The sequence below is a fragment of the Bos indicus x Bos taurus genome, chromosome 13 (genome assembly GCF_003369695.1).
Source record: "Bos indicus x Bos taurus breed Angus x Brahman F1 hybrid chromosome 13, Bos_hybrid_MaternalHap_v2.0, whole genome shotgun sequence".
NCBI classification, from domain to species: domain Eukaryota; kingdom Metazoa; phylum Chordata; class Mammalia; order Artiodactyla; family Bovidae; genus Bos; species Bos indicus x Bos taurus.
This window is the reverse complement of record NC_040088.1, coordinates 7,846,700-7,873,619: the sequence shown is the minus strand read 5'-3', so window position 1 is coordinate 7,873,619 and position 26,920 is coordinate 7,846,700. Positions and strand designations below refer to the sequence as shown.

At 46.4% G+C, this 26,920-nt stretch overlaps 1 protein-coding gene across 2 annotated transcripts in view; it reads left to right on the top strand.

Moving 5' to 3' along the window:
• EYA2 (EYA transcriptional coactivator and phosphatase 2) overlaps positions 1 to 26,920 on the top strand; it is a 262,864-nt gene that overhangs the window by 103,621 nt on the left and 132,323 nt on the right. For both annotated transcript variants that reach the window (XM_027558366.1, XM_027558367.1), the window contains 2 exons: positions 2,095 to 2,237; positions 7,610 to 7,726. In XM_027558366.1, the coding sequence (XP_027414167.1) occupies positions 2,095 to 2,237; positions 7,610 to 7,726 (260 nt within the window). The remainder of the gene's footprint in view (positions 1 to 2,094; positions 2,238 to 7,609; positions 7,727 to 26,920) is intronic.

The following is a 26,920-nucleotide window of genomic DNA, read 5'->3' as shown; positions in this document are numbered from 1 at the left end:
CTCAAATCCAGCTGAATACAGTGTCCAGGAGAGCAGACGCAGGCTTTCCAAAGCATCTGTTGTGCAAGAGAAGGGGAAAATAAGGAGTGTGTATGTTCATGTGTGAATCTCTCCTGGTTTTAAAATATTGGCGACTCCAAATTAAGAAAAAGACTGCACTGGCCAAAGAAATTGCATCTGTAGATTCACCGTTTTGTCCCCATCCGGTTAGAATGAGCTAACCTTGACTTTATTTATTGCTGCCTGCAGGACTGAGTCAGTCCCAGGCCTGTCCCTGAGCAGCAGCAAAGCTCCATGGTTACAAGTGTGGGCTCAGGAGTCACACTTCCAAGTTCAGATTCTGGATTTCCCGCTTTCTAGCCGTGACTTCTGGTCTCTGAGCTTCAGTTTTCTCTTCTCTAAAATGGGAGTTAGCAGAGCCTCTACCCCAGGAAGTTGATATCAGTATTGATGTGATGTAGACCACATCAGGCCTGTGAGACACGATGCCTAGCCTGTGGTCAGAGCTCAGGGGTTACTAGCAGTCATTGTGTTACGGACGTCGTAGGTCAGCAGCCCTTTATTTACTTTTCTAGGATTTTTTCCTAGTATTATTTATTTTTGGTTATACTGGGTCTTCATCGCCACTCACAGCCGTTCTCTGGTTGGGGCAAGCAGGGGCTAATCTCTAGTTGCGGTGTGTGGGCTTCTCTTTGCAGGGAACGTGGGCTCAGTAGTTGTGGCACGCAGGCTTTGTTGCCCCATGGCGTGTGGGATCGTCCCAGACCAGAGATCAAACCCATGTCTCCCACATTTGCAGGCAGATTCTTAACCACTAGACTGCCAGGGAAGTCCCTCAGTGGCCCTTAAGTCCTAGCCCTTATGGAACCGATTATTCATCTTGGAGTAAGGAATTCATTTGTGTTCTTTGGTTGCAAGTAAGACAAATAGACCCCAGCTGTGTTCAGATGCTCAGTTGTGTCCAACTCTTTGTGACCCAAAGGACCTAGTCTCCTCTGTCCATAGGTATTTCCAGGCAATAATACTGGGGCGGATTGCCATTTCCTCCTCCAGGGCATCTTCCCAACCCAGGGATTGAACCCGCATCTCTTACGTCCCCTGCATCAGCAGGCAGATTCTTTCCGCTAGCACCATCTGGGAAGCCCAGACACCAGCTGATATAAGCCCGAAAGGAGCTGTTTTTTTTTTTTTTTCTTCTCTTTTTTTTTTTTTTGAAGCATCTGGAGTAGCTCACAGTGAAATTGAAACTGGAATGATCAGGTCTTGAGAAAGACCCAGAATAGGACCACTTCTGGGATCCAAGCAATAGGAAAGGAATAAAAACAGTCTTTTCAGAATGTGGTTGTTGGAATGAATTATTCAGCTCAGGATTTCAGTTCCCAGAATAGAATCTGATTGGATAATCTTGCACCCTATGCCCACCCTGTAGCCTAGAGCAGGGCATCTTGACTGGCAACCCTGTCAAAGCTGTATCAGTTGGGAATGTGTCTAAATAAGGGTAGAAAGTCACAGCGGAATGGGCTCTACTGTAGTAATCAATAAACCCTGGTCCCAGTGGATTAACACAACAACGGTCTCTTTCTTACATAAAGCCCAGGAATCGCATGGATCTCTCCAAGGCAGCGCTCCTCCACAGGCTGACTCGGGGTTCCAGGGTGCAACCCTGTTGGCTCCGCCCTCTCAACTGGCACCCTCCACATTTGCTGCTGAAAGAGGAGAGAGGGCAGCAGGTCTCCAGGAGACGGTTTTATTGGCTAAACTGCTGTGTTGAGCAGAATCCAGTCACGTGGTTGAATCTGACTACAAGGGACCCAGGAAGTGTCATTTTCCTGGTGCCCAGGAAAGGAAACTGAAATAGGACCTGATGAACATGTAGGTTGTCTCTTTCCTGGAAAGAGTACATGGTGGTCCAGGGACTAGGACTAGTACTTTCATTGCTGGGACTGGAGTTCCTGATCAGGGAGGAAAGATCCCAAAAGTCGCAAGGCCAAAAAAATAAAAAATACCCTAAGGGAAATAGTGGTAGTGGTGATACCAGGAGGGAGGGATGTGCTAGGTTGGGCTTGGAGATTTAATCTTCTTTCTTCCACGCAGACCTTGCCCGCGTGTCCCACCTGGTCAGCCTCCCTCGGCCATGGCAGCCTACAGCCAGACACAGTACAGTGCAGGGATCCAGCAAGCTACCCCCTACACGGCTTACCCGCCTCCAGCACAAGCCTATGGAATCCCTTCTTACAGTGAGTACCTGACCAAGCCCTTGCTTTCCCCAGGATCCCTAACATCATGGTCTTCATTCTGCCCAGACGCTTCAGTTAAATGCAGAAAGAGGCATGCAGCCAGCCTGATTTTGGATTAGAGATAGAGAAGAAGGACAGACACTTTCAATACAGTTCAAGTTCTAGAGACTATGTCAAGGCCTCTTTTGATTGCAAGGGTAAGAAACTTAACCCAAGCTGGCTTAGAGAAAATGGAAATTTAATGATTCACATACTGGTAAGCTTGGGGACATCGCTGATATCAGGTATGGCTGGATCCAGGTGCTCAGAAGATATCAGGAGGAAAATGTCTCTCCATTTTCCGATGTTTTCCTCTGAGTTATCTTTACTTCTACCTGGGTTCTGCCAAGATAATCTAGAACTGAGATAAGGTGGCCCTTGGATATTTTTTAACCTATAATATATACTTGACATTTGCAAAATTAATTGCCAGTTTTTAAATCGAAAGTGTTTACATAGAAATTCGTATTTCTAATGTCTTTGAAAAAAAAAACAAACAACAGATGACTGGGCAGCACTGGGCCCACATTTTTGCATCAAAAGTAGGTAACTGTGTAGGGCTGACCCTGTTAGCCTTTGTTGGCCACAGTCCTCTCCTAGCCCTCATTACTCACTTAAATTAGCTGCCTGAAGACGTTTAAGCTTACAACCCCTGGCCTAGAGGGAGAAAAAACAAATGAACTTTTAAAAATCGTAGCTTAAAGCATAAATTCAAATTATGATTCATGGGATGAAGGAAGACAAGATCGTGAAATGGAACAGAACAAGGAAGATTTAACTTGGGTTCCAGCTCCAAGAAAGGTCTTTTACACAAGGAGCTGTCATCTGAGAACTGAGAGATGACCGTTAGTGAGCACGGGAAGAGAGGCATCCAGGCAGAGGATGCCTGGGAATCCTGGGGAGATGGGTTTGGCAAACCCTAGAAGCCCCGTGGCTGGAACACAGGACCTAGATGAGACAGGCGAGATGGGCAGTCTTAGCACCTGGGGAGGACTTTATTCCAGTGAAACAGGAACTTAAACATAGGTCTATAAACAGGTCTATAAACATAGGGCTATCTGATGCAATCTGGGGTTTTTAAAGATCACTTTGGGGCTTCCCTGGTGGTCCAGTGATTAAGAATCCACCTTGCAATCAAGGGACACTGGTTCAATCCCTGATCCGGCAAGATCCCTCATGCCTCAGAGCAACTAAGCCCGTGCGCCACAACTACTAAGCCAGCGCTCTAGAGCCCACTCGCTGCAACCGCCAAAGCCCGCCTGCCTAGAGCCTGTGCTCTGCAACAAGAGAAGCCACTGCAGCGAGAAGCCCCACACGACAATGAAGAGTAGCCCCTGCTTTCTGTCATTTGAGAAAGCCTGCGTGCAGCAACAGAGACCCACCACAGCCAAAAAGTAAATAAATGTATCTTTAAAAAAAAAAAAGATCACTTTGGCTGCTGTGGGGAGATTGGATTGGAGAGAAGCAAGAGGAGAAACAGGAAGGCAGGTTGAGAGACTGATGAAGCCTGGAGTGGAGTGATGGTAGAAGCCTGCTGGGGGCAGTAGACAGACAGAGATAGACATATTCAAGAACAGTTGTGGCGTTAGGAGTGACAAGTTGTGGGACACTGGGTCGCGCATCCATCAGAGACGCCATCACTGAGATGCTGTGTCTTTGAGATGCTGTATCACTGAGATGCTGCCACCCACAGTCCTCAGGGCTCTGTATCCACTCATTCTTTTAAGGCCCCACTCAACTCTTGAAGGAAGGACCAATCATTATCCTCTTTGAAGAGATAAATAAATAGAGGCTCAGAGAGGATAAATAACTCGCCCAGGGTCCCCCAGTTGGTCAGTGGTAGAGGTGGAATTACACTCAGCAGCCTGGGCTCTGGAGTCCAAGCCCCTCACCGCTGAGCTCTGCTGCCTGAGCACACATTTCAGAAATCCTGGGGGATTACCTGTGATGGACCTTGGCCAACTGGTGTGGGCATCTTTTCTAACTTCTGTCCCTCCTGTGCCAGAAGACAGGTGATAAAATCACAGGTGAGTCACCTGCCTGGCTGACAGTCAAGACACATGAAACCAGATTATTTTTCAGCATAAAAGAGAACCCTAGCCCTGCTTCCAGACAAAACATGGCATCCGGTGGAAACTAATTTGGTCAAAAGTCATTTTTCAGTCCCAGTTACTTTCAGAGGCTCTCTGCCCTCAGAATACAACATAAGGGGCAAGGCCACATATCCTGGGTTCACACCCCACCTCTGCCCCTTAGCTGGTCCTAAGACCCAGGGCGAGTCACCTCCTTCATACAATGGGAGTGATACTAAGTCTGGCTTCCTAACCATTGTTGTTGCTGTAAATGGGATCATCTACATCCAGTATCAGCTACTTTTTTCTTTAAGGGGCCAGTTCCTAAGTATTTTCAGCTTTCTGGGCCATGCAGTCTCTATCACAGCCACTCAGCACTGCCGTTGGAGCATGAAACCAGCCAGACAATATGTGAACTAATGAATGTGTCTGTGTTCTAATAAAGCTTTATTTACACAAAAAAACAGTGGGCCACAGTGGGTCCACGGACCACAATGTGTCAGCCTTTGATCTATATTAAGGGCTTAGCTCACGGGGCCTGGCCCAAGGGAAACGTTCAGTCAGTACAGTAGCAGCCAGGCTGCCATACACCTGGTATGTCCACATCACTGAGTAATGACAGGTGGGCTGAAAAGCCCTTTCCTTTCACACATGCCTGTGCCAGAGCAGGCGGTGTTTGCTCACCGTCTGGACAAACCTTGTTGAATCTTGTTAGGAAACTTTTCTCCTTGCTCCTTGGCAAATTGTGTTATTACCTTTGTTTAAATAGCTGCAGGGAAATAATAACACAGTTGAGCAAACCAGAGGCAAGGAGGTCAGGAGTGTGGAGTACTTTTTTCTCAATTTGTTATGCAAACACAATGTTATGCAACTTTTAAGACATATGTAAAAGAGTAGCACTATAAATAACCGTGAGCTGACCATCCAACATGAAAAATAAAGGGAGGTTATCTCCCTTTCTTGTCAAATACCCACATCCCTGGATTTGCTGGTTACTGCCCCTTTCCCTTTATTAATATCATTGCTCTGCCTTTCTTTGGACTGCTATGTGTGCTCGGGCGTGTCCAGCTCTTTGCGACCCCATGGACTGTAGCCCTCCAGGCTCCTCTATCCATGGGATTTTCCAAACAAGAGTACTGGAGCCGGTTGCTGTTTCCTTCTCCAGGGGACCTTCCCGACCCAGGGGTCAAAACTGTGTCTCCTGCATTGGCAGGTGAATTCTTTACCAGTGTGCCACCTGGGAAGGCCTTATGTAGGGTAGAGCTTGGCAAACTTTTTCTGTAAAGAGCCTGATAATAAGTATTTTGCGCTTTGTAGGCCATACAGTGTCTATCAAAGCTACTCAAGTCTACCCTGTATTTTGATAACAGCCATAGATAATACAGAATTGAATGGGTGTACAGGCATGCCTTGTTTTACAGCATTTTGCTCTCTTATGATTCACAGATACTGTGGGGTTTCTTTTTTTGTTTTGTTTTGTTTTTTAACAAATTGAAGGGCCGTGCTTTGAGCTAGTCTGTCATGGCCGTTTTTACATTTGCTCACTTCATCTCTCTGTGTTACATATTGGCAATATTTTGGACTTTTGCATCATTTCTATATTTGTTATGGTAATCTGTCATCAGCGACCTTTGGCGTTACTGTTGGATTGTTTGGGGGCTCCATGAAATGGGCCACATACGATGGCACATTCAATCAACCAGAGTTGCGTTCTGACTGCCCACCAGCTGGCCGTTCCCTCATTTCTTTCCCTCTCCTCAGACTTCCCTGTTCCCTGACACACAACAATATGGAATTAGGTCAACTAATAACCCTTCGGTGGCCTCAAAGTGTTCAAGTGAAAAAAAAAAGTCACACATCTCTCACTTTAAATTGTAAAAATGCTAAATTTTTTTTTAAATTAAACAGGAAACCAGAGGCAAGGAGGTCAGGAGTGTGGAGTACTTTTTTCAACAGGAAGTCCTGTTGAAAGCCTAGACAGAGGACAGCGAGGCTCCGGCACCAAGTTAGCCAAGTTGCTGTCATAAGTGTCGGTGAAGTCGTGTACCATCTAGTGCATAAAACCCCTTCACACCCATTACTGAGAGGCACCAAGAGAAAGCAAAGAAAACCCAGACTTCAGAGTTACCTGCTAATCGCAAGACTCTGATTAAGTGGCCTGGTTTTCTGAACCTCAGTTTCCACATCTTTAAAATGGGGAGAAACTTCCCTGATGGTTCAGTGGTTAAGATACCATGCTTGCACTGCAGGTGGTGCAGGTTCGATACCTGGTCCGGGAACTAAGCTCCCATATGCCTGCCTCTCAGTTTGGCAAAAAAAAAAAAAACCATAAAATAAAATGGGGAAAGTCATATTGCCTAGTTCATGGGATTGTTGTGAGTACCTCATTCACAGCTTTAGATATTCATTCATTCCCTTTCTTTTCATCTCCCAGCAATCCTGCCAGTGGGAATCAGCATCTTATTTCATAAGGGAGGGGGTTGGAGGAGAAACTGTCCAGGTCACCAAGTAATGAAGCAAACCGTCAGTCCTGGGCTCCTGCCCAGACCACTTGAGTCAGAATCCATTGTTTTTTACCACATTAAGCATTCTCTTTATTTATGGGGGTGAATGGGTGAGAAGGAGGGAAATCATAACTACAAAACCATCCCCAGAACTAGCAGTGTCCTTTTAAAAAAAATGCAAATTTAAATAGTACTGAAATACTGTTTTACACCTATAAGATAAAGATAAGCAATGTAAGAGTAAATAAGCAAATAAGAATGTAGAGTCAGGCAGGAAGCTGACCACATGTGCAAAAGATGAGATCCACTTAGCCTGCCTTTCCCTTTATCACTCTTGAACACGTCCTAGGATGTAAAAACAAACAAAAACACCCAAAAAAACTGTGGTGAAAAATAGCACCTTAAAAACCAACCTCCATGTCTCAGAGACAGTTATGGGAACCATGGTGACCTGGAAACTCACAAATTGGGGAGCTTCTGGAGACAGTGTATTGTCATGTGGGAACATGGTCATGAGGTTTCTAGATCATCCTGTTGCTCAAGAGAGGCCATAAGTCTAGATTTTGGGGGTGAAATCTCCTGATTTTTAAACAAAAGCAACCAATTTCAGGTTTTCCTTTAACATACACAGGCCAAGAAGGACATGTGGGACTGAGATAGAGCTGAAATCATGCTGTCTTGATTCCGCAGCTCTTCTGCGGGTGACAAGGAAGCATCCTAATTGTGTGTGCCTGGTGCTTCTCTTTCCCCTTCCAAGGCATCAAGACAGAAGACAGCTTGAACCATTCCCCCGGCCAGAGTGGCTTCCTCAGCTATGGCTCCAGCTTCAGCACCCCAGCCTCTGGACAGAGCCCGTACACCTACCAGATGCATGGTGAGTGCAGTCCTGCGCCCCTCCCTGCCGTCTCGAAGGTACTGCCTGAGTCGGGTGTCCAGTCGTTCGTTCATTTATTCAACAGCTTTATTGAGTACCTACTATGTGCCAGGACCTATCTCAAGTAGCGGAGTTGCAGTGGTGGGCAGAGGAGATAACGACTTCTGCCCTCAGGGCAATTACAAGGGCAGGAGGGAGAGACTCACAATTAAACAAGGCAGCAAATAGCAAATGGCTAATTTCAGAAGGGGTTGAATGCAATGAAGCCAATAAACGGACAGAGAGTGATGAATAGTTGAGGGGTCCGGAGAGGTGGGAGAGGTAACTTGAATAGTCATCAAGAAGGCTCTTGGAAGATGTGACATAGGACAGAGGCCTAAGTATGAGGCAGAACCAGCCCTGCGCAGACCAGGGGGAAGAACATGCCTGGCAGAAGGAACAGCCTGTGCCAAAGCTCTGTGGGGGGGGTGGCGCGGGAGTGTCTTAATGTGTTTAGGGCACAAAATAGGGGCCAGTGGGGCTGGAGCAGGATTAGGAGGATATAAGAGGAGAGAGTCTGGGGGAGAGCAGGGCTAAAGCATGCAAGGCCTTGAGGGCAGAGGGGAGGTGTTGGCTTTGATTTGAAGTGTGATGGGACAGGCAAGTCCATTGTAGACTCAGAGAAGTGACAGGTGTTGGGAATACTGGACAGCAGGTAAAAGCGTTGTTATTCCAGGCAGGAGGTTCCAGGCTCCGCATCCCCATTGGGCAGCCTTAGAAAGGGAAGAAACTCCAGTGTGACTCCCACCAACCCCACATACCCTAAGGAACTGGCCTGCTGCATTCTCCTGTTCCCACCTGTCACCATCCAAAGGCCCCTTCCCTTCTCCGGTGCCCCGTGGGGAGTGTGTTGGAGCTGATACATGGAGTAGAAGGCTGATGGCAGTAATTCGGGGCATCCTCACCCTGGTATTCTTTTTTTTCCTTCTTGAACGCTGGTACGAATGACCACCAAGAGTCTGAAAAGTAATGTGCAAAATTAAAAGAGTAATGACAAGGTGGTGGGCTAATGCATGATGCTACATTTCTCTGAAAAAAAAAATCTTTGCAAGTTTTGCTGCTTTGTCTTTTTAATTAAGGAAACAATTTAAATTGATGTTAAGGGCATCCTTTCAGGAAAAGGCATTATGAAGAGACAGCAAATGATCTTGGGGGTATGTAAGAGAAAGGAGGTGATGAGCATTAATGCCCAGACGTTGGAAGACCATCCATGTAAAGATTTGCAATAGAGTTTGTTGATGACACCATCAGCTAACGTTAACCTAGCATTCACCACATGCCACACAAACTGGCTTATGATCTCATACAACCTTCATGACACTCCACAAAGTGTTGGTTCTAGTATTATTTGCAGGAGACAGAACTGAGTCATAGAGGGATTGCCTGACCCACCCAGCATCACTGCAAGGAGCTTAGATTTTACTGCAAGTGCAGTGAGAAACAGGCTGCAAGAAGTGTCTTGGGGGCCTGGTGGATTCCCAGCCCCAAACCAGACTCAAAGCCTGCTCTTCGCTGTGGTACCTCCTGCCTCCTTTGCTTCTGTTGGCACCTCTGTCTCCCTGGGGGTCTTTTCTGAGTCCCACTGAAGGGGATAAGGTGCTGGGACCCATCTTCAGGTAGGGAGTAAACAGTAGCACAATCCTGATCATAAAGGCTTGTGAAGACCCTGAACTTTAACTTATCTTTGGATTGATCTTAACCGTGGTGTTGGAGAAGACTCCTGAGAGTCCCTTGGACTGCAAGGAGATCCAACCAGTCCATTCTAAAGGAGATCAGCCCTGGGTGTTCTTTGGAAGGAATGATGCTAAAGCTGAAACTCCAGTACTTTGGCCACCTCATGCGAAGAGTTAACTCATTGGAAAAGACTCTGATGCTGGGAGGGATTAGGGGCAGGAGGAAAAGGGGATGACAGAGGATGAGATGGCTGGATGGCATCACTGACTCAATGGACATGAGTCTGAGTGAACTCCGGGAGTTGGTGATGGACAGGGAGGCCTGGCGTGCTGCGATTCATGGGGTCGCAGAGTCGGACACGATTGAGCGACTGAACTGAACTGAACTGAACTAACCATCTTAACCAGTTCTTTTTTCAGCTTTTCCAATAGAAATGTATGTGACTGTCTCAGGGCTTCTAAGGAGACAGACAGTGAACAATTAAATAAGTCGATCATAACAGATTGTGCTAAATCGCGTGAAGAACCAAACAGGGCGCTGTGATGGGCCTTGATGAAGGGAGTGGTGATGGACGTTGCCCAGATGGTCAGGAGACCTGAGTGGTGGAAAGGAACCAGCCTGTGAATAGCTGGAGACTGGACAGCCCAGGCAGAGGGACCGGCGGGAGCAAAGGTCTGGAGGCAGGAAAAGGCTTGCAGTGCTGAAAGACTCCAATGGAGACTTGAATCTGGGGGTAGTGAGAAAGGGATATGAGACTGGAAAGTGAAGCAGGAGGCACCCCTGGACTGGGACGTAGAGAATATGTTATTTCTTCTCTGGTCCGTATTACAGAAGTTACAGGAGGTGGGCTCCATCAACGCTGCTTCAAACACAGTGAACATGAGGAAGTGGCTTGCCCAAGGGCCAGGAAGTGATGAGAGCTGGGATTCAGAGTAGAGTTCCTGAGCCTGTGCTGTTCCCTTGCAAGTGCTGTTTCCCAGACTCCTTCAGACTCCAGACGCTGCCCTTGTTCTGCAATTACACATTCCCCTTGATCTTCCCAGCAGCTCTGTGACCTAGGTTCTGTTGTATCCCCATCTTACAGGTGGAAAAACTGAGGCACACCGTGGTAAAGTGGCTTGCCTAAGGTCACCTGGCTGTGGCAGTGGGATTTCAAACCAGGCAGTTCCCATCCAGAGCCCAGGCACATAACCCCAACACTAGTCCACTTCCACACTCTCATAGATCCTTCTAGAAGACCAACCTCCATGGATGAGCCCTGGCCCAGACCCCACCCCCATCAGCCCTCACAAATAGAAAAACATCTCCTGATCCACTCCCACTGGACCATGGGAATAGTCCAGGTTATTTTCTTATCGTCTTCATGGCCCAGATGCCAGCTGGACTTTGTCCCAATTAACTGCCTTCAGTCTAATGCTAATGGCCATAAACTGCTCTTGAGACAGCCCAGGCATTTTGCAAGCCTGACATATTCCTCCTTAAGTATTTTTTTTTTCAAATGCAAACACACAGAAGGCTCACACACCATGCCCATGTGCTTCCTATTAACTTTTTTTTCAAGTTGTTCCAGAGGAGAAATAAACTCTCCAACTACTCTGTGTGCCTTTCAGAATGGAAGATGTGGGTTAAGCATAGGGTTTTTGAAAGAAGAAGGGAATCAAGAGAGACTGAGATTGAGTTTGGGGCCTGAAAGCACCAATTTGGAGTCAGATTGGTCCATATTCAGAAGCTGAGCTGAGTCCTTTTCTTTAAGAATTTAAAATCATCATTTTACAGAAGTAAAAATAAGTCCCTGAGTGGGGACCACGCCATCATTTACAGATGGGTAAACTGAGGCACAACAGCAGCAGCGTGACTTGTGTAGGGTAAGGACTGGAAAGCATTAAAAATGCCTCCTGCTGGGTCTTCTACCCGATCTCAGTAACTTCCAGAAACTTCAGCAGAGCCATTTCCCCTGCCCCCCACAGCCCTGGTTGGAGATCTGTATCTGCTAATATAGCATTGCCCCACTGCCAAATGTACAGTAAATGTAGAAAAGAAAAGTTCACAGCCCCTGTGGCCTTTTCATGGCTGTTTATTTTCTTTTTTAAGTTCACCCAGGGGTTTTCGTAGCTGAAATGTATTTCTTATGAGTTTGATTTTTTTGTTGTTGTTCCATTTCGGCTTTTCCTGCTAAAACACTGCTGTTCATGGAAACGGCCACAAAGATTAAAAAGAGAAGAAAAAAACAAACAAACAAAAAGTCTTGAGAGTGTGTTGTAAGAACTTACCGGTGCCCCCGAGGGGTTAAGAGCCCTGGACCCGGCTGCAGTCAGCACTGTGTCCTGCGGCAGGACCTGGGTGAGGTGCTTGGCTTCTCCAGGCATCCCTTTCCTCACCTGTGGGACCAGCATCATAGCAAGAGCGGTGAGCCCATGGGGCTATTGGGGGACTGCACAGAATGGCCATGAGCAATCAGATGAAGTCCTTCAAGACCGGGTGTACTTTTTTATTATTTCTCTCGTTGCTTCTGAACATGAGAGTTAAAGGCAGTAACCCTGAAGTCAGGCTGAGCTAACTTCCCAGCTGTTCCCTATGTGCCAGCGTGGGACTTTGAGCCTTGTGACTTCTTGGTACCTCAGTTTCTTTCCCTGTAAAATGGGGATACGAACTGTACCCACGCGTGGGGTGCTGCAATAATTAAATGAGTTAATGTGTGTGAAATATTCAGAACAGCACCGGCACAAACTAAGTGCACTACAAATGTTAAATATTATTTTCATCCTAATGTCTGATTTGATGGTATTATGTTTTCCCCAAATTCATTTCTCTTTCCTGAACTCTCCTTTTTAGGAAGTAGTTTTGGTAAGAGAAAAGAGAAATACCAATTTGACATTGTTGAGCCACCCACATTAGCATCAGATTCCCTGCTGGTGAAATATGGTGAATGGGGCGGGGGTGTGCAGGGGCGGGCCTTACAAACAGTGGGAGAGCCTTCTTCTGGGGGAATTCCTCTTTACTATTATTTACCAAAGTCAGGGATTGTTTGGCTGCCCTGGTGGCTCAGTGGGAAAGAATCCACCTGCAAATGCAGGAGATGTGGGTTCAGTCCCTGGGTGGGGAAGATCCCCTGGAGGAGGAAATGGCAACGCACTGTGCTTGCCTGGGAAATCCCATGGACAGAGGAGCCTCGGTGGGCTGCAGTCCATGAGATTACAGGAGTCGGACACGACTTAGTGACTAAACAACATCAATAACAGGGATTGTTAACAGTGAGCTCCGAACCCAACATAAGCCTTTCGAGAGCAACATGGATATGTGTGATTTGAGGATGCATAGGGAAATTAAAAGTCCAGAGGAAGAGTCTGAGCCAATGATTTCACCCAGAGACCTCTGAGGTTGGTTTGTGCTGGATTCATGAAACCTAGCACCTTCTCTGGCTCCAGCCAGATGTGTGACTTTGGACGAGTCACTGAACTCTAATGATCTGTGTTTCACAGCTCTGGCACTCACAAATACTCACTGAAAAATAAAGAAGTTGGGAAAGGTCATTGTCAAATACATCAAATACACTTGGTAAATAGTGTGCAGTGTGAACCTAGATGTCTTCACTGCAGCACTTTTTGCTCAGTCATGTCCAACTCTTTGGAGTTCTCCAGGCCAGAATACTGGAGTGGGTAGCCGTTCCCTTCTCCGGGGATCTTCCCAGCCCAGGAATTGAACCCAGGTCTCCTGCGTTGCAGATTCTGTACCAGCTGAGCCAGCTTGCCAGGTGCCGCTAGTAGTAAAGAACCCTCCAGCCAATGCAGGTAGACTTAGGAGACTCGAGTTTGATCCCAGGGTGGGGTAGATCCCCTGGAGAAGGGAATGGCAACCGACTCCAGTATTCCTGCCTGGAGAATCCCACTGACAGAGAAGCCTGGAAGTTTAGTTCAGTTCAGTCGCTCAGTCATGTCCAACTACTTGTGATCGACCCCATGGACTGCGGCACACCAGGCCTCCCTGTCCATCACCAACTCCCAGAGCTTACTCAAATTCATGTTCATCGCGTCAGTGATGCCATCCAACCATCTCATCCTCTGTCTTCCCCTTCTCCTCCCTCCTTCAGTCTTTCCTAGCATCAGGCTTTTTTCCCATGAGTTGGTTCTTCACCTCAGGTGGCCAAAGTATTGGAGTTTCAGCTTCAGCATCAGTCCTTCCAATGAATATTCAGGACTGATCTCCTTTAGGATGGACTGGTTGGATCTCCTTGCAGTCCAAGGGACTCTCAGGAGTCTTCTCCAACACCACAGTTCAAAAGCATCAATTCTTCGGCGCTCAGCTTTCTTTATAGTCCAACTCTCACATCCATACATGACCACTGGAAAAACCATAGCTTTGACTAGATGGACCTTTGTTGGTAAAGTAATATATCTGCTTTTGAATATGCTGTCCAGGTTGGTCATAACTTTTCTTCCAAGGAGCAAGCAGTCCATGGGGTCGTACAGAGTCGGACATGACTGAAACACACACACACACACGCATAGGCCTTTTCAGAGCCTTTGCAGACTAATGTGCCTTGTGACTCTCCAGGAGTGAAATTCAGTAGTCAGTTTTCCCAGGTAGTTTTGAACAGGGACCCTCTCCCTAAACTAATGTTCTCTGCTCACTGGGAAGCCCTGGTTGTAACGACTCTTAGTCCCCATGCTCAGCTGTTTCAGTCGTGTCTGGCTCTTTGCAACCCTATGGGCTGTAGCCCACCAGGTTCCTCTGTCCATAGGATTCTCCAGGCAAGAATACTGGAGTGAGTTGCCATGCCCTCCTCCAGGGGATCTTCCCCACCCAGGGATCGAACCCCAGTCTCCTATATCTCCTGCACTGGCAGGGTTGTTCTTTACCACTAACACCACCTGGGAAGCTGTTAGGCCCCTTCCTGTGTTAAAATTCTTTCTCTAAATTTTTTTCATGATGATCACGCATGTGTTCCTTTTTTCCTGTATTTTCATTTATTTTTTGATGAGATTAATTAATATACCATAAAATTCACCATTTTTAAAGTGTAGATTCAGTGATTTTACTGTATTCACAGAGTTGTGCAACCATCACCCTATCTAATCCCACAATATTTTCATCATTGCAAAAGAAACTCCACACCCGTTAGCCATCATTCCTTAATTCCCCTCCTGCCAATTTATTTCCTTTTTTTAAATTTTAATTTAATTTATTTTTGACTGCACTGGGCTTCCCTGGTGGCTCAGCTGGTAAAGAATCCACCTGCAATGCAGGAGACCTGGGTTGGGGAGATACCCCGGCAAAGGGAACAGCTACCCACTCCAGTATTCTGGCCTGGAGAATTCCATGGACTATATGGTCCATGGGGTCGCAAAGAGTCAGACACGGCTTCGAGACTTTCACTTCACTTTTCATTTTTGACTGCACCGAATCTTCATTGCTGCGCTCAGACTTTCTCTAGTTGCAGCAAGCAGGGTCCACTCTAGATTGCAGTACACAGGCTTCCCATTGCAGTGGCTTCTCTTGTTGCAGAGCACAGGCTCTAGGGCATGTGGGCTTCGGTAGTTGTGACATACGGGTTTAACTGCCCTGAGGCAGGTAGGATCTTCCTGGACCAGGAATCAAACCCGTGTTCCCTGCGCTGGCAGGTGGACTCCCCCACTCTGGACCACCGGGAAAGTTCCCAGTGTATTTCCTTTTATAATAACAAAAAAAGATATATTTAAAGTTACTCCTTTATATTAATTTTTTAAGCAGGTTATGCATTTATCTACTTTAAACATCTACAGAAATCTCTATCCCACCCTCATCCAACATCCACTCAGCTTCTAAATCCCCGGTACTTAGCCCCTGTTCTTGTGAACCCAACCGGAATTTCCTCTTGCAAATATAAGCAAACATGAGCGCAGTCTATTCCCTTGCATATTTCTATGCCAGGAATCAACTCATTTGTGATTCATAAACAAGGAAATGATGTCAGGGAACGCCAAAGGTGTATTGGTTCATTTAAGATTTTCTCCTTATCATTGGTTTGAAGCAATTTAATTTTGATGGGCCTTGATGTAGTACTTTGTGTTCATTGAGCTTCTTAGATCTGTGAGTTTATAGTTTTCATCAAATTTGGAAAATTTGGGGGTATTATTCAAATATCCTCCCCATGTCTTCAAGTCAATTAATCTTTTCTTCTGCAGTATCTGATTTGCTTGTTAATTACTCTCCAGTGATTTCTTTTTCATCTTGTACATATTTTTCATTTCTAAAAGTTTTATATGGGTCTTTTTTTTTTTTCTTCCATGTCCCTATTTAACACGCCCAAGCTTTCCTCTGGCCCCTTGAACAGACAGTACTGTTTTAATGTGCTTATCTACTAATTCTGTCACCTGTGTCATTTTGACATTTTCATTGATTTCTCTCATTTTGTTATATTTTCCTGCTTCTTTGCATGCTTGGTAAGTTCTTTTAATGTTTATTTTTATTTATTTGGCTGTGCTGGGTCTTCAGTGCGGCACGAGAGATCTTCTAGTTTGAAGCATGCAGGATCTTTGGTTGTGTCTTGCAAACGCTTAGTTGCAGCACGTGCGATCTAGTTTGAACCCATCCCCCCTGCACTGAGGGCGCAGAGTCCTATCCATTGAACCACCAGGGACACTTGCTTGATAAGTTTTGATTGGATATCAGGGACTGTGAGTTTTGCCTGGTTAACTGCTGGATATTTTTCTATTTGTGTGAATATTCTTGAGCTTTGCTCTAGGATGCTGTTGTTGCATGGAAATAGATTGAGTCTTTCGAGTCTTGCCTCAAGCTTTGTTGAGGGGGACAGGACAGCATCTGGTCTAGGGCTCTCTCTACCTAACAGGCTTTCCCAGGACTGAGGCAAGCCTCTCTTGAGTATTCCTCTCAGTGCCCCAGAAATAAGAGGTTTTCCAGTCATGTTGGTGGGAACAGGAACTATTCTCAATTCTATTATGAGCTCTGAGGATTGTTCCTTTTGATCATTTCAAGTGGTTCTCTCCTGGCCTTGAGTAATTTCTTCACAAGCATATGCTAGTCATTACTCAAGGGAGCTCTCACGGGGAGCTCGGCAAGTCTCCAGCTCACTTTCTCCGTGCAGCCCTCTTTTCTGGTACCCTGCCCTGTGAAGTCTAACCACCTTGGCCTCCCTGGACTTGCAGCTCCATCTCCTCAATTCAGAGAGAACGCTGGGGGCCGCCTGGGTCCCCCTCCCTGGACGATCCCCACACGGGAGAGAATCTTACAGATCACCACCTGTTTCCTCTCTTTCAAGCATTATGGTCTTTCTTTCCTTGGGTTTTTGGTTGTTTTTTTTTACCTTTCTAATCACTGACCTATTTATTTATTTTTTGAACTCTTTATTGTTGGAGTATAGCCAATTAACAATGTTGTGAAAGTATCAGGTGGACGGCAAAGGGACTCAACCATACATATACATGTAGCCATTCTCCCCCAGACTCCCCTCCCATCCAGGCTGGCACATAACATTGAGCAGAGTTCCCTACTACAGTAGGAGGTCCTTGTTGGTTATCCATTTTAAATAGAGCAGTGTGTATTAGTCGAAGGCATCATTGTCTTTCATTATCTCATGCCCAATGTCTTGGCAATCTAGTTTTTAAACCGTTTCCTGTGAGAGGGAGACCAGGCCCTGGGTCTCAGTCTTGACCAGAACTGGAGGTACTGCTGCCCTGATTCGTCGGCACTTTTTCCCATCACACGTAACAGCAGCTGAACGCGAAATACTTAACCCGGGTAAAGACAACAAACCTTGTAGGAATAATTCTGCCTCTGCTGCTGCTGCTAAGTCGCTTCAGTCGTGTGCAACTCTGTGCGACCCCATGGACGGCAGCCCACCAGGCTCCCCCGTCCCTGGGATTCTCCAGGCAAGAACACTGGAGTGGGTTGGCATTTCCTTCTCCAAGGCATGAAAGTGAAAAGTGAAAGTGAAGTCACTCAGTCGTGTCCGACTCTTAGCGACCCCATGGACTGCAGCCTACCAGGCTGCTCCATCCATGGGATTTTCCAGGCAAGAGTACTGGAGTGGGGTGCCATTGCCTTCTCCAAATTCTGCCTCTAGTGACCCGTATTCTTCTTCTGACCTCAATTTGGCCATGTGCTCTGTTTTTGAAGAATCTTTGTTGCAGCTTCCCCCAATCTTTGTGTATTTTGCCCTTGTTTCCATGATTCGACACCTCTGTTATCCTTCACCACGCACCCCCTCATCAAGATACCTTTATCTCCTTTTTAAGGGGAAGTCCTGTATTTAACATGGCACCTCTCTGTGGAGTACTTATTTATTTTTTCACTGTGCTATTATTTTTATTGGGATTATTATTGCTTTCATTAATGCTGCGGTTACTAAGTTGCATGGCTTTTTAGCAATCTGCTTGAATCCTGCTTTTTCCCATAAGCCCCATTATTTTAGCGCACAATTTTACACAACTCCAGGCCTCTCAGATTATAGCAAAACCTTTGTGTATATTGTTTTCCTAGGAAACATAGTGTGCATACTCTCTGTACTTTGCTTTCTTAACTTAGCTGTATACATTGGGGAACTTTCTCAGTCAGTCTGTAGAAAGTGCTTCCTCATTCTTTCTACAGATGCCTATTATTCCACTGAATGATATTCTGTAAATGATTTAACCAGTTCCTTATGGGGGGTTCCCAGTCTTTTGCAATTACCACCAATAGGCTATAAATATACTCCTATATGTATATCATTTTGTTTTTCTGCAAGTATATCTGATAGACAAATTCCCAGAAGGGTCAAGGGGAAAGTCCGTATTTAAATTTTCTAGATATCTCTACCTTACTCTCCATAGGGAGCCTATCCTATACTCCTACCAGCAGTGTATGAGAGTGCCTGTTCTGCCAACCCAGTATAATCTTACTATTGGAGTTTTTGCATGAAAAAATAGTATCTCAGTGTGCTACTAATTTCTAATTGTGTCTTACAGGGGTAAGCATCCTTTCAGATCTTTGATCAATTTATGTTTTCTTATCTGTGAACTAGGAGACTAGACTTGAAAAACTGTACCAGAGAAGAGTGCTAAGGTACTAGGCATACCAGTATTGAAACATAAAGCTGGAGGGACTTCCCTGGGGGTCCAGTGGTTAAGACTCTGTGCTCCCATTGCAAGGAGTGCGGGTTCAATCCTGGTTGGGGAATTAAGATCCCACATGCTGCATGATGCAGCCCCCAAAAAATTAACAATAATAAAAAAAAAGAAATATAAAGCTTTACTAATCAAAATAGTGTGATTCTAATATTGGAAGAGACTGATTGACTAGTAGAGGAGACCGTATAGTCCACAATGAGACTAAACATGTCAGGAAATTTAACCCATGGGGTGAATGGCATCTTAAGCCAATGGGAGAAGAGAGAATATTCAGAGAATGGTGTTGGAACAACTGGTTAGCCATCTCGGGGTGGAGGGTGGAGATCCATTCCTATTACTGTATACCAGAAAAAAATCCAAATGGATCAAAAATTTAAGTGTCAAAAGTAAAACTATAAGGTTATAGAACAAGGGACTTTCCTGGTGGCCCAGGGGCTAAGACTGTGCTATGCCAGTGTAGGGGGCCCGGGCTCAGTCCCTGCTCGGTGGTGTAGATGCCTCCCTGAGAAGCAGCAAAATAAATAAAGTTTTAAATGCTTACCATTTAAAAAACTGGTAAGGCTGGATGGCGTCATTGACAGAATGGACATGAGTTTGAGCAAACTTCGGGAGATGGTGAAGGACAGGGAAGCCTGGTGGGCTGCAGTTCCTGGGGTCACAAAGAGTCAGACATGACTGAACAGCAACTTAGAGCAGCAACAACAAAGTTTTTTAAGGTTCTAGAGCAAGAATGAATCAAACTTTCCATACCCTTGACGTCAGTGGACGTCATGACTAAGAAATCCAGAGGCCATCCATGGAAAGACACAAATCTGACAGTCTTTGAGTGGTTTTGTTGCTGTCTTTGTCTTGGTTCTGGTGTGGCAAAGAGCCCCGGAAGTAATGTTGGAACAACAAAAACAAAACAAAAACAAGCGGTGCACTGGAGGAAAGGTTCACATGTCACATCGGAAACACACGCTCTTTTTCAAGTGATTCTACAGTTCTATGAATTAAGCTGCTCTAGGATATGATTCTTCTAATTAAAAGAGACATGAGCCAGGTGTACAGTTATAGGGAGTGGTAGGGTCCGTGGCAGTTGGAGAGCACAGACCCATCAGAGTTAAGGGGTGGGTGTTACTCAGCTTCAGCTCCTTGCTGCTGCACTAGAATGGGACCCTGGAGAGGCCAGATCTTTCGTTTTTCAAGAAAATTCTCAAAACTATATATTTTTAATAATTTTTACGTTGATATATTGTATTTTCATTTTTATTCAGTTCACAAAGTTTTGGGGTTTTTTTTGTTGGCTGAGTGACGTGTTAGTTCCCTAACCAAGGATCAGACCCGCAGCCTACAGGGGAAGCGTGGCGTCTTCCCCACTGGACTGCCAGGGAATTCCCTCAAAACTGTGCAGTTGTCTTTTAGTCGCTGAGTCGTGTCTGACTCTTTTGCGACCCCGTGGACTGTAGCCCACCAGGCTCCTCTGTCCCCGGGATTTCCCAGGCAAGAATACTGGAGTGGGTTTCCATTTCCTCCTTCTCTCATTCTTTTTTAGTATTGGCAATGGATTTAAACACTCTTTAAAATACCTGTGAAGCAGACACACATGTATAAAGCTGCTGTTTATGCCTCTGTCTTGCAATCTGGTTCTGTATTTTCATAATTGAACCACAGATTACGAGACCAGGAATGGAAGGAGAAAATTCCAAGCCAAGTGATGACCTGGGGAGCCAGAAATATCACCTCCTTTGGCCCCCATCTCTGATTTATTTCACCACCAAGGCACGTCCCAAAAGACTGGAGTTGTGGGTATGGGTATAGCTGAGTTGGAGCCCAGTGGCCTCCTGGTGAAATCAAGTATTTCCCTATTTCTGCTTGGCAGCAGCAACTTTCAAGCCATCCTGGCTCAGCTAGTTTTGAGCAGTCTGAGTCTGCCTGGTCTCACTGTGTCGGTCAAGACAGGAGCCAGGCTTGGCATTCCTCGGGTTCCTGGCTGGTGGTCAGGTTTCCTGGAGTGAATCAGCAACTCTCTGCGCACGATGAAGTGGGTGAAGTTTTCCGATACCTGTCAGCACTCTTATGCCACGCAGCGCCTCCACCCTGGTGGCTGCTTTCTAGAGACCTTCATGTGTGTTGGCAGGCTTGCTGCCTCCTGCTTGAGCTGAAGTCTTCTGGATTTAGGACATATCAAGATTAAATGGATGGTCTTTTCCTCTGGTTGTGTAGCAAGTTTGATTTGGTCACCCCCAGCTCCAGAAGCTGCTGGAGGTCACAGATAAAAAAAGTTGGAGAGATTGAGAGTTAGTTTGGGGACCAGCAGGGATTTTGATAAACGACAGTGCACTAAAGCCAGCATTGGCCTGTAGACCTTTTGGTGATGATGATGGAAACGTTCTTTATCTGTGCTGTCCAACATGGTGGCTACTAAGTCCGTGGGGTCACAAAGAGTTGGATTCAACTGAGCGACTGAACTGAACTGAACCACGTGTGGTTGTTGAGCATTGAAATGTGGCTGACGTCCATGGCCATACCACTCTGGACACGCCTGGTCTCGTCTGAAATGTGGCCAAGGCAAATGAGGAGCTGAAATTTCTATTTTGTTTTATTTTAATTAATTATATCAAACATAAATGTGGCTAGTGGCTGCCATATTAGGTAGTGCAACTCTTAAGAGATGATTAAAACCCATCTCTAAACCTGGTTACTTCTGGAGTTTAATGAGGATGACTAGTAGGCATTATGGACTGAATGCTTTTGTCCCCCTGAAATCCATGTGTTGAAGTCTTAACCCCCAGCATGATGGTATTTGGAGATAGGGCCTTTCGGAGGTGATTAGGGTTAGGTTAGGTCTTGAGGGTGGGGCCCTCTTGATGGGATTGGCGTCCTTACAAGAAGAGGAAGAGAGAGATCTCTTTCTCTCTCATCTTACACCCTGAGGAAAGGCCGCATGAGGACACAGCGAGACCATGGCCATCTGAAGCCAGGAAGAGAGCTCTCATCCGGAACCAGATCAGGCAGCGCCCTGATCTCAGACTTCCAGCTTCCAGAACTGTGAAAAATAAATTTCTGCTGTTTAAACCACTCTGTGGTATTTTGTTGTGACAGCCCCATCTAACTAAGCTGTAGATTTTTCTGAGACATTTAAAAGCAAAGGAACAGGACTTCCCTGGTAGTCTAGTGGTTAAGAATCCACCTGCCAATACATGGGACATGGGTTCAATGCCTGGTCCAGAAAGATCCCACGTGCCACAGAGAAACTGAGCCCATGAGCCATCACTACTGAAGCCCTCGCACCCTGGAGCCCATGCTCTGCAGCAAGAGAAACCGCCACAATGAGAGGCCCACGTGCTGCAACTGGAGAAAACCCACAGGTAACAACAGAGACCCAGCGCAGCCAGAAATACATAAATAAATAATTTTTTTTTTTAAGCAGAGGAACGTTTTTTAAAATTTCATCTTTGCAGATGCTTCATCTCCTTCTGTTCTTGCCTCCTACTATGAGAGATATTTTCAAGGCAAAGGTCCATTCAGTCAGTTCAGTTCAGTCGCTCAGTTGTGTCCGACTCTTTGTGACCCCATGAACCACAGCGCACCAGGCCTCCCTGTCCATCACCAACTCCCAGAGTCTACCCAAACCCATGTCCAAAGGTCCATTACTGAGGGCTTAATAAGTGTAAGTTCCCTGAATGTGGAACTGAGAAGGAGGGGCAAGGCTGCCACCTTCTTACGACCATTATTGCAGCAAATATTAATAGAGCATCTTCTCTGTGCCAGGTGCTAAGAGCACAAAGGTGAGCAAGACAGAGAAGGTCGCTACCTGCATGGAGCTCACAGCCCAGAGTAGGGAGGCAAACAATAATCAAATGATGGCAAAACACATGTAAAATTGCATCAGTAAAGCACCGGGAAGTAGAGCCAAGGTGGACTCTGCGGATGTCCGTTCCACGCCTGATCTCTTCATCTGGTCCAAGACACACCCACCAGCCCAAGCGATGCCGGCAATAAATGGAGGAGCCCCAACCCTACATAAGCGGGCAGCTCCTTTTGTTGTATGCATGGGTCAGTTATCTCAAATTTTCAAAACGAAAAACAGAGATCTGGAATTTTCTCAGATATTTCCCAATTTGAAAAACAAAACAAAACTTAAATTGGTGGCAGCAAATTAAAAGAACTACTGTGCAGGTCAAAACAAAGCACAGCTACAGACTGGATTCTGCACCCCCCAGGCCACCATTTTGCTAACGCTGTTCTCCATGGTGACCATGGAAAGGACTGACATCTGGACAAGAGACTCCGTGCTTATTTTAGAGGCCTCACCCTCAAAGAGCTGACACCCAGCACCAGCAAACAGCTCCCCGTTACTTTGTCTCTGAGCCTGACTCCAAGGCACTGGTGGAACATGTTCCGCTATTCATTCAACAAACATGTAGAGATGAAAACAGACAAAAAGCCTGCTGTCCTCAAGCTGAGGTTCTGTGGCAGGAGACAGATACTAAATACGAAAGACAAAGCGTATAGGATGTGAGATGGCAAGAATAAGAACTAAGGTAAAAACTATAGAAGGAAGCACTGGAGGTTGCATATTTTTCTTTAGAGTGGGAAGACTCCACGGAGGAAGAGTTGAGCAAAGGCCTTCAGCGGAGGGATCCACGTGGTAGGTGAGCAGTCCAGGTGTCTTGTGCCTGAGGAGAGTCAGGATGACCCATGCAGCTGGAATAGAGTGAGCAGGTTGAGAGGGACAGTGGAGATGAGGGCTTCGCGCCATGGAGAGAACTCCAGCTTCTGCTTTAGGGTGGGAGACTTGGAGGAGTGGAGGGCTTTGAGCAGGGGAGTGATGTGATACAGCTTAGTTTTAACAAGCTCCCTCTGGCCACCATGTAGAGAACAGACTGCAGGGACAAGAATGAAACAGGACACCAGTGCAGAAGTGACTGAGTAGGTCAGGCAAGAGACAGTGGGGGCTGGACTCGCAGGGGAGGTGGAGGTGGGAGAAGCGGCCAGATTCTGGGTGCGTTTTAAATGCGGAATTGCTGATTGTAGGGTGCGGATGAGATGTATTTGGACCATGAGAAGGGGAAAGCTTCTTGATCTGTGGGTCTCTAGGGTCCAGAAAAGGAGGTGCATCTTCAAGCTCGGTTTCCCTAGGAAGACACTTGGGAGCCTGTGACGTGGACAGCAGCCTGGACACCAGGGCTGTTTATATCCCAGTTTCTAACCCTGTCGGGCTTCCCAGGTGATAAAGAATCCTCCTGCCAACGCAAGAGACGAGGGTTTGATCCCTGGCTCGGGTAGGTAGATCTCCTGGAGGAAGAAATGGCAACCCACTAGAGCATTGTTGCCTGGGAAATCCCACGGACAGAGGAGCCTGGCGGGCTACAGTGCATGGAGTCACTAAGAGTCAGACATGACTTAGCGACTAAACAACAAACCCCATCAGACCCAGTGCCCCCTGCTTTTTTTTTTTATTACAAATGTCCTAGAAAACCCCTTCACGCTCCTGAAATTTAATTCATATATAATTTAACCTACTTGCATGTATCTTTTAAAGTCAAGCAGAATGCCCTTGCTATAAAATAATTTATAAACTATGTTTTTGAACAAATAAACTGCCCAGGCATGACCCCACCAGATAACCTAATGAAACAGTCAGACTCACCCGTGGGAAGACTCATGCGATCGCGGCTGATGAGCTGGGCTGTGTGGCCAACCAGACATCACCAGCACGTGGCTGTCAGTGGCATGTACTTCCATAATGGCAGGCCAGTCTTGGTAAAATCCAACCAAAGCAAAGGACAGCCGTCCTTCTACTGACAGTGGTGGCATCCTTGGGAAATTGTCCTGAAGCAGTGACAACCTCCAGGGAGGCTGTTCTCCGAGAGGTCGCAGGTATAAGGCTCACAGAACAAATTAAGATGTCCAGATAACATGGTTTATTAAATCGACTTAAACTGAGGAATCCGGGGAGAGAGATGGAGTTGGTACCTTTAGGACAGGGTACAAGGAGGTGGAAGAGCCATACGGCCTGGGGCCTGGGTTCTGTGTGTGTCCTGTCTTTCTCTCTCTCTCTCTCAATCCCATCAGCCTTCTTGGTCAGTCGGACTGGAGTTCAAGCTGAATAAGGGGCTCAGCAGGTAAAAGGTACCTGGCCTTAGAAAGCTGGCTCACCTCTGCTGTGCGGGAGACGCACGGGAGCAACACCACCTGCTTCCACGGTGGCCCTCCACTTGCCCTGCTGGGCAGCCATGATTTTAGCCATGTTTCTAGGGCACTTGGGGCCAGAATGCCACAGACTGGTTGTCCCTATCAGATCGGATCAGATCGGATCAGTCTCTCAGTCGTGTCCGACTCTTTGCGACCCCATGAATCACAGCACTCCAGGCCTCCCTGTCCATCACCAACTCCCGTCCATCGAGACTCACGTCCATTGAGTCGGTGATGCCATCCAGCCATCTCATCCTCTGTCGTCCCCTTCTCCTCCTGCCCCCAATCCCTCCCAGCATCAAAGTCTTTTCCAATGAGTCAACTCTTCGCATGAGGTGGCCAAAGTACTGGAGTTTCAGCTTCAGCATCATTCCCTCCAAAGAAATCCCAGGGCTGATCTCCTTCAGAATGGACTGGTTGGATCTCCTTGCAGTCCAAGGGACTCTCAAGAGTCTTCTCCAACACCACAGTTCAAAAGCATCAATTCTTCGGTGCTCAGCCTTCTTCACAGTCCAACTCTCACATCTATACATGACCACAGGAAAAACCATAGCCTTGACTAGACGAACCTTTGTTGGCAAAGTAATGTCTCTGCTTTTGAATATGCTATCTAGGTTGGTCATAACTTTCCTTCCAAGGAGTATGGAATTAATTTCATGGCTGCAATCACCATCTGTAGTGATTTTGGAGCCCAGAAAAATAAAGTCTGACACTGTTTCCACTTCCATGAAGTGATGGGACCGGATGCCATGATCTTCTTTTTCTGAATGTTGAGCTTTAAGCCAACTTTTTCACTCTCCACTTTCACTTTCATCAGGAGGCTTTTGAGTTCCTCTTCACTTTCTGCCATAAGGGTGGTGTCATCTGCATATCTGAGGTTATTGATATTTCTCCCGGCAATCTTGATTCCAGCTTGTGTTTCTTCCAGTCCAGCGTTTCTCATGATGTACTCTGCATATAAGTTAAATAAGCAGGGTGACAATATACAGCCTTGACGAACTCCTTTTCCTATTTGGAACCAGTCTGTTGTTCCATGTGGATGGCCAATTTGGGGTTGATATCAACATCAGTAGAGAGCCTAAATGGGGAAATTAAGTGTCTGTGGGTCATGAGTGTTCCGGACAGACAGGAAGCCCAGTGGCTGGAGGAGGGTAGACGGGGGAAGATAAGGTTGGAAGGTGGTGAAGCCAGACCTTGAATAGCCTAGTGGCCACGTGGAGGTGTTTAGATTTCATCTTGAGAGGATCGAGCAGCCATCAGAGGTTTTCAAACAGGGAGGGTTAGTCTGGTTTGCATCTTCAAAAAAAAACCAGGTAGCCGCCGTGGGGTGAGTGGACTGTAGGGAGGTTACGGAAGATACAACCAGGAGGAAGGTCTTTCTGACCACCAGCCCATCCCTGGACCTCCCTTCCATCCAGGGCTTTAAGGCAGGCACAGTTGAAGCCCATATTCACGAAACTTGGCTTGTAACAATACCCACCAGGTCCCAGAGGCTCAATTCAGAACATTCTAGATTCATCCCAGTTTATCCTTTCATTCTTGAAGGAGCAAAGACCCAAAGAAGGGCTTTGACGTTGCCCCTCTTGTGTATTTGTTTTCATTTTTAGTTCTAATGTGTCAATGAAACAGGAACTGATCCCACAGCAAGGTCTGTGTCCGCAAAATGTGTTGAAAACCTGGAAGAATAAATCTGATAAGTACGGTCAGAGAGTAGGAGGTGATGGGGAGTGAGGAAAGGAAAACAAAAAGGAACCAAATAACAAAACAAACAAACAAACAAAAACCTACAGACACACAGAAACGAAAGGGCTTATACAAGTTCCTGCGAGGCAACTCCTCACAGATAAAAGGAGGGCGCCGTCTGCTCCCAACCCCGGGGCCGGCTGCCTTCTGCTAAGGACTGAAATGGATAATGAAGGGTGGACAGCGAGGGGAGGGAGGAAACACAGCCTCAGGCAGGGAACCATTGATTAGCCTAGAGACACAGACAGACAGACACTGCAGATCCATCTTCACTCAGAGAGAAGTCGAGGTCAGGACGGAACCAGGCTAGGGACACAGAATTTGTACCTTAGAACAAATCAGACTTTTCTGCTCCTAAAAGTTGTTAGGAAAGGGGGACCAGGGCCCAGATCCCACCCTGGAGACCTCTTGCCCTGATCCAAGGGAACTCGTAGCGTTTTTCTGATGTCTCAACGTT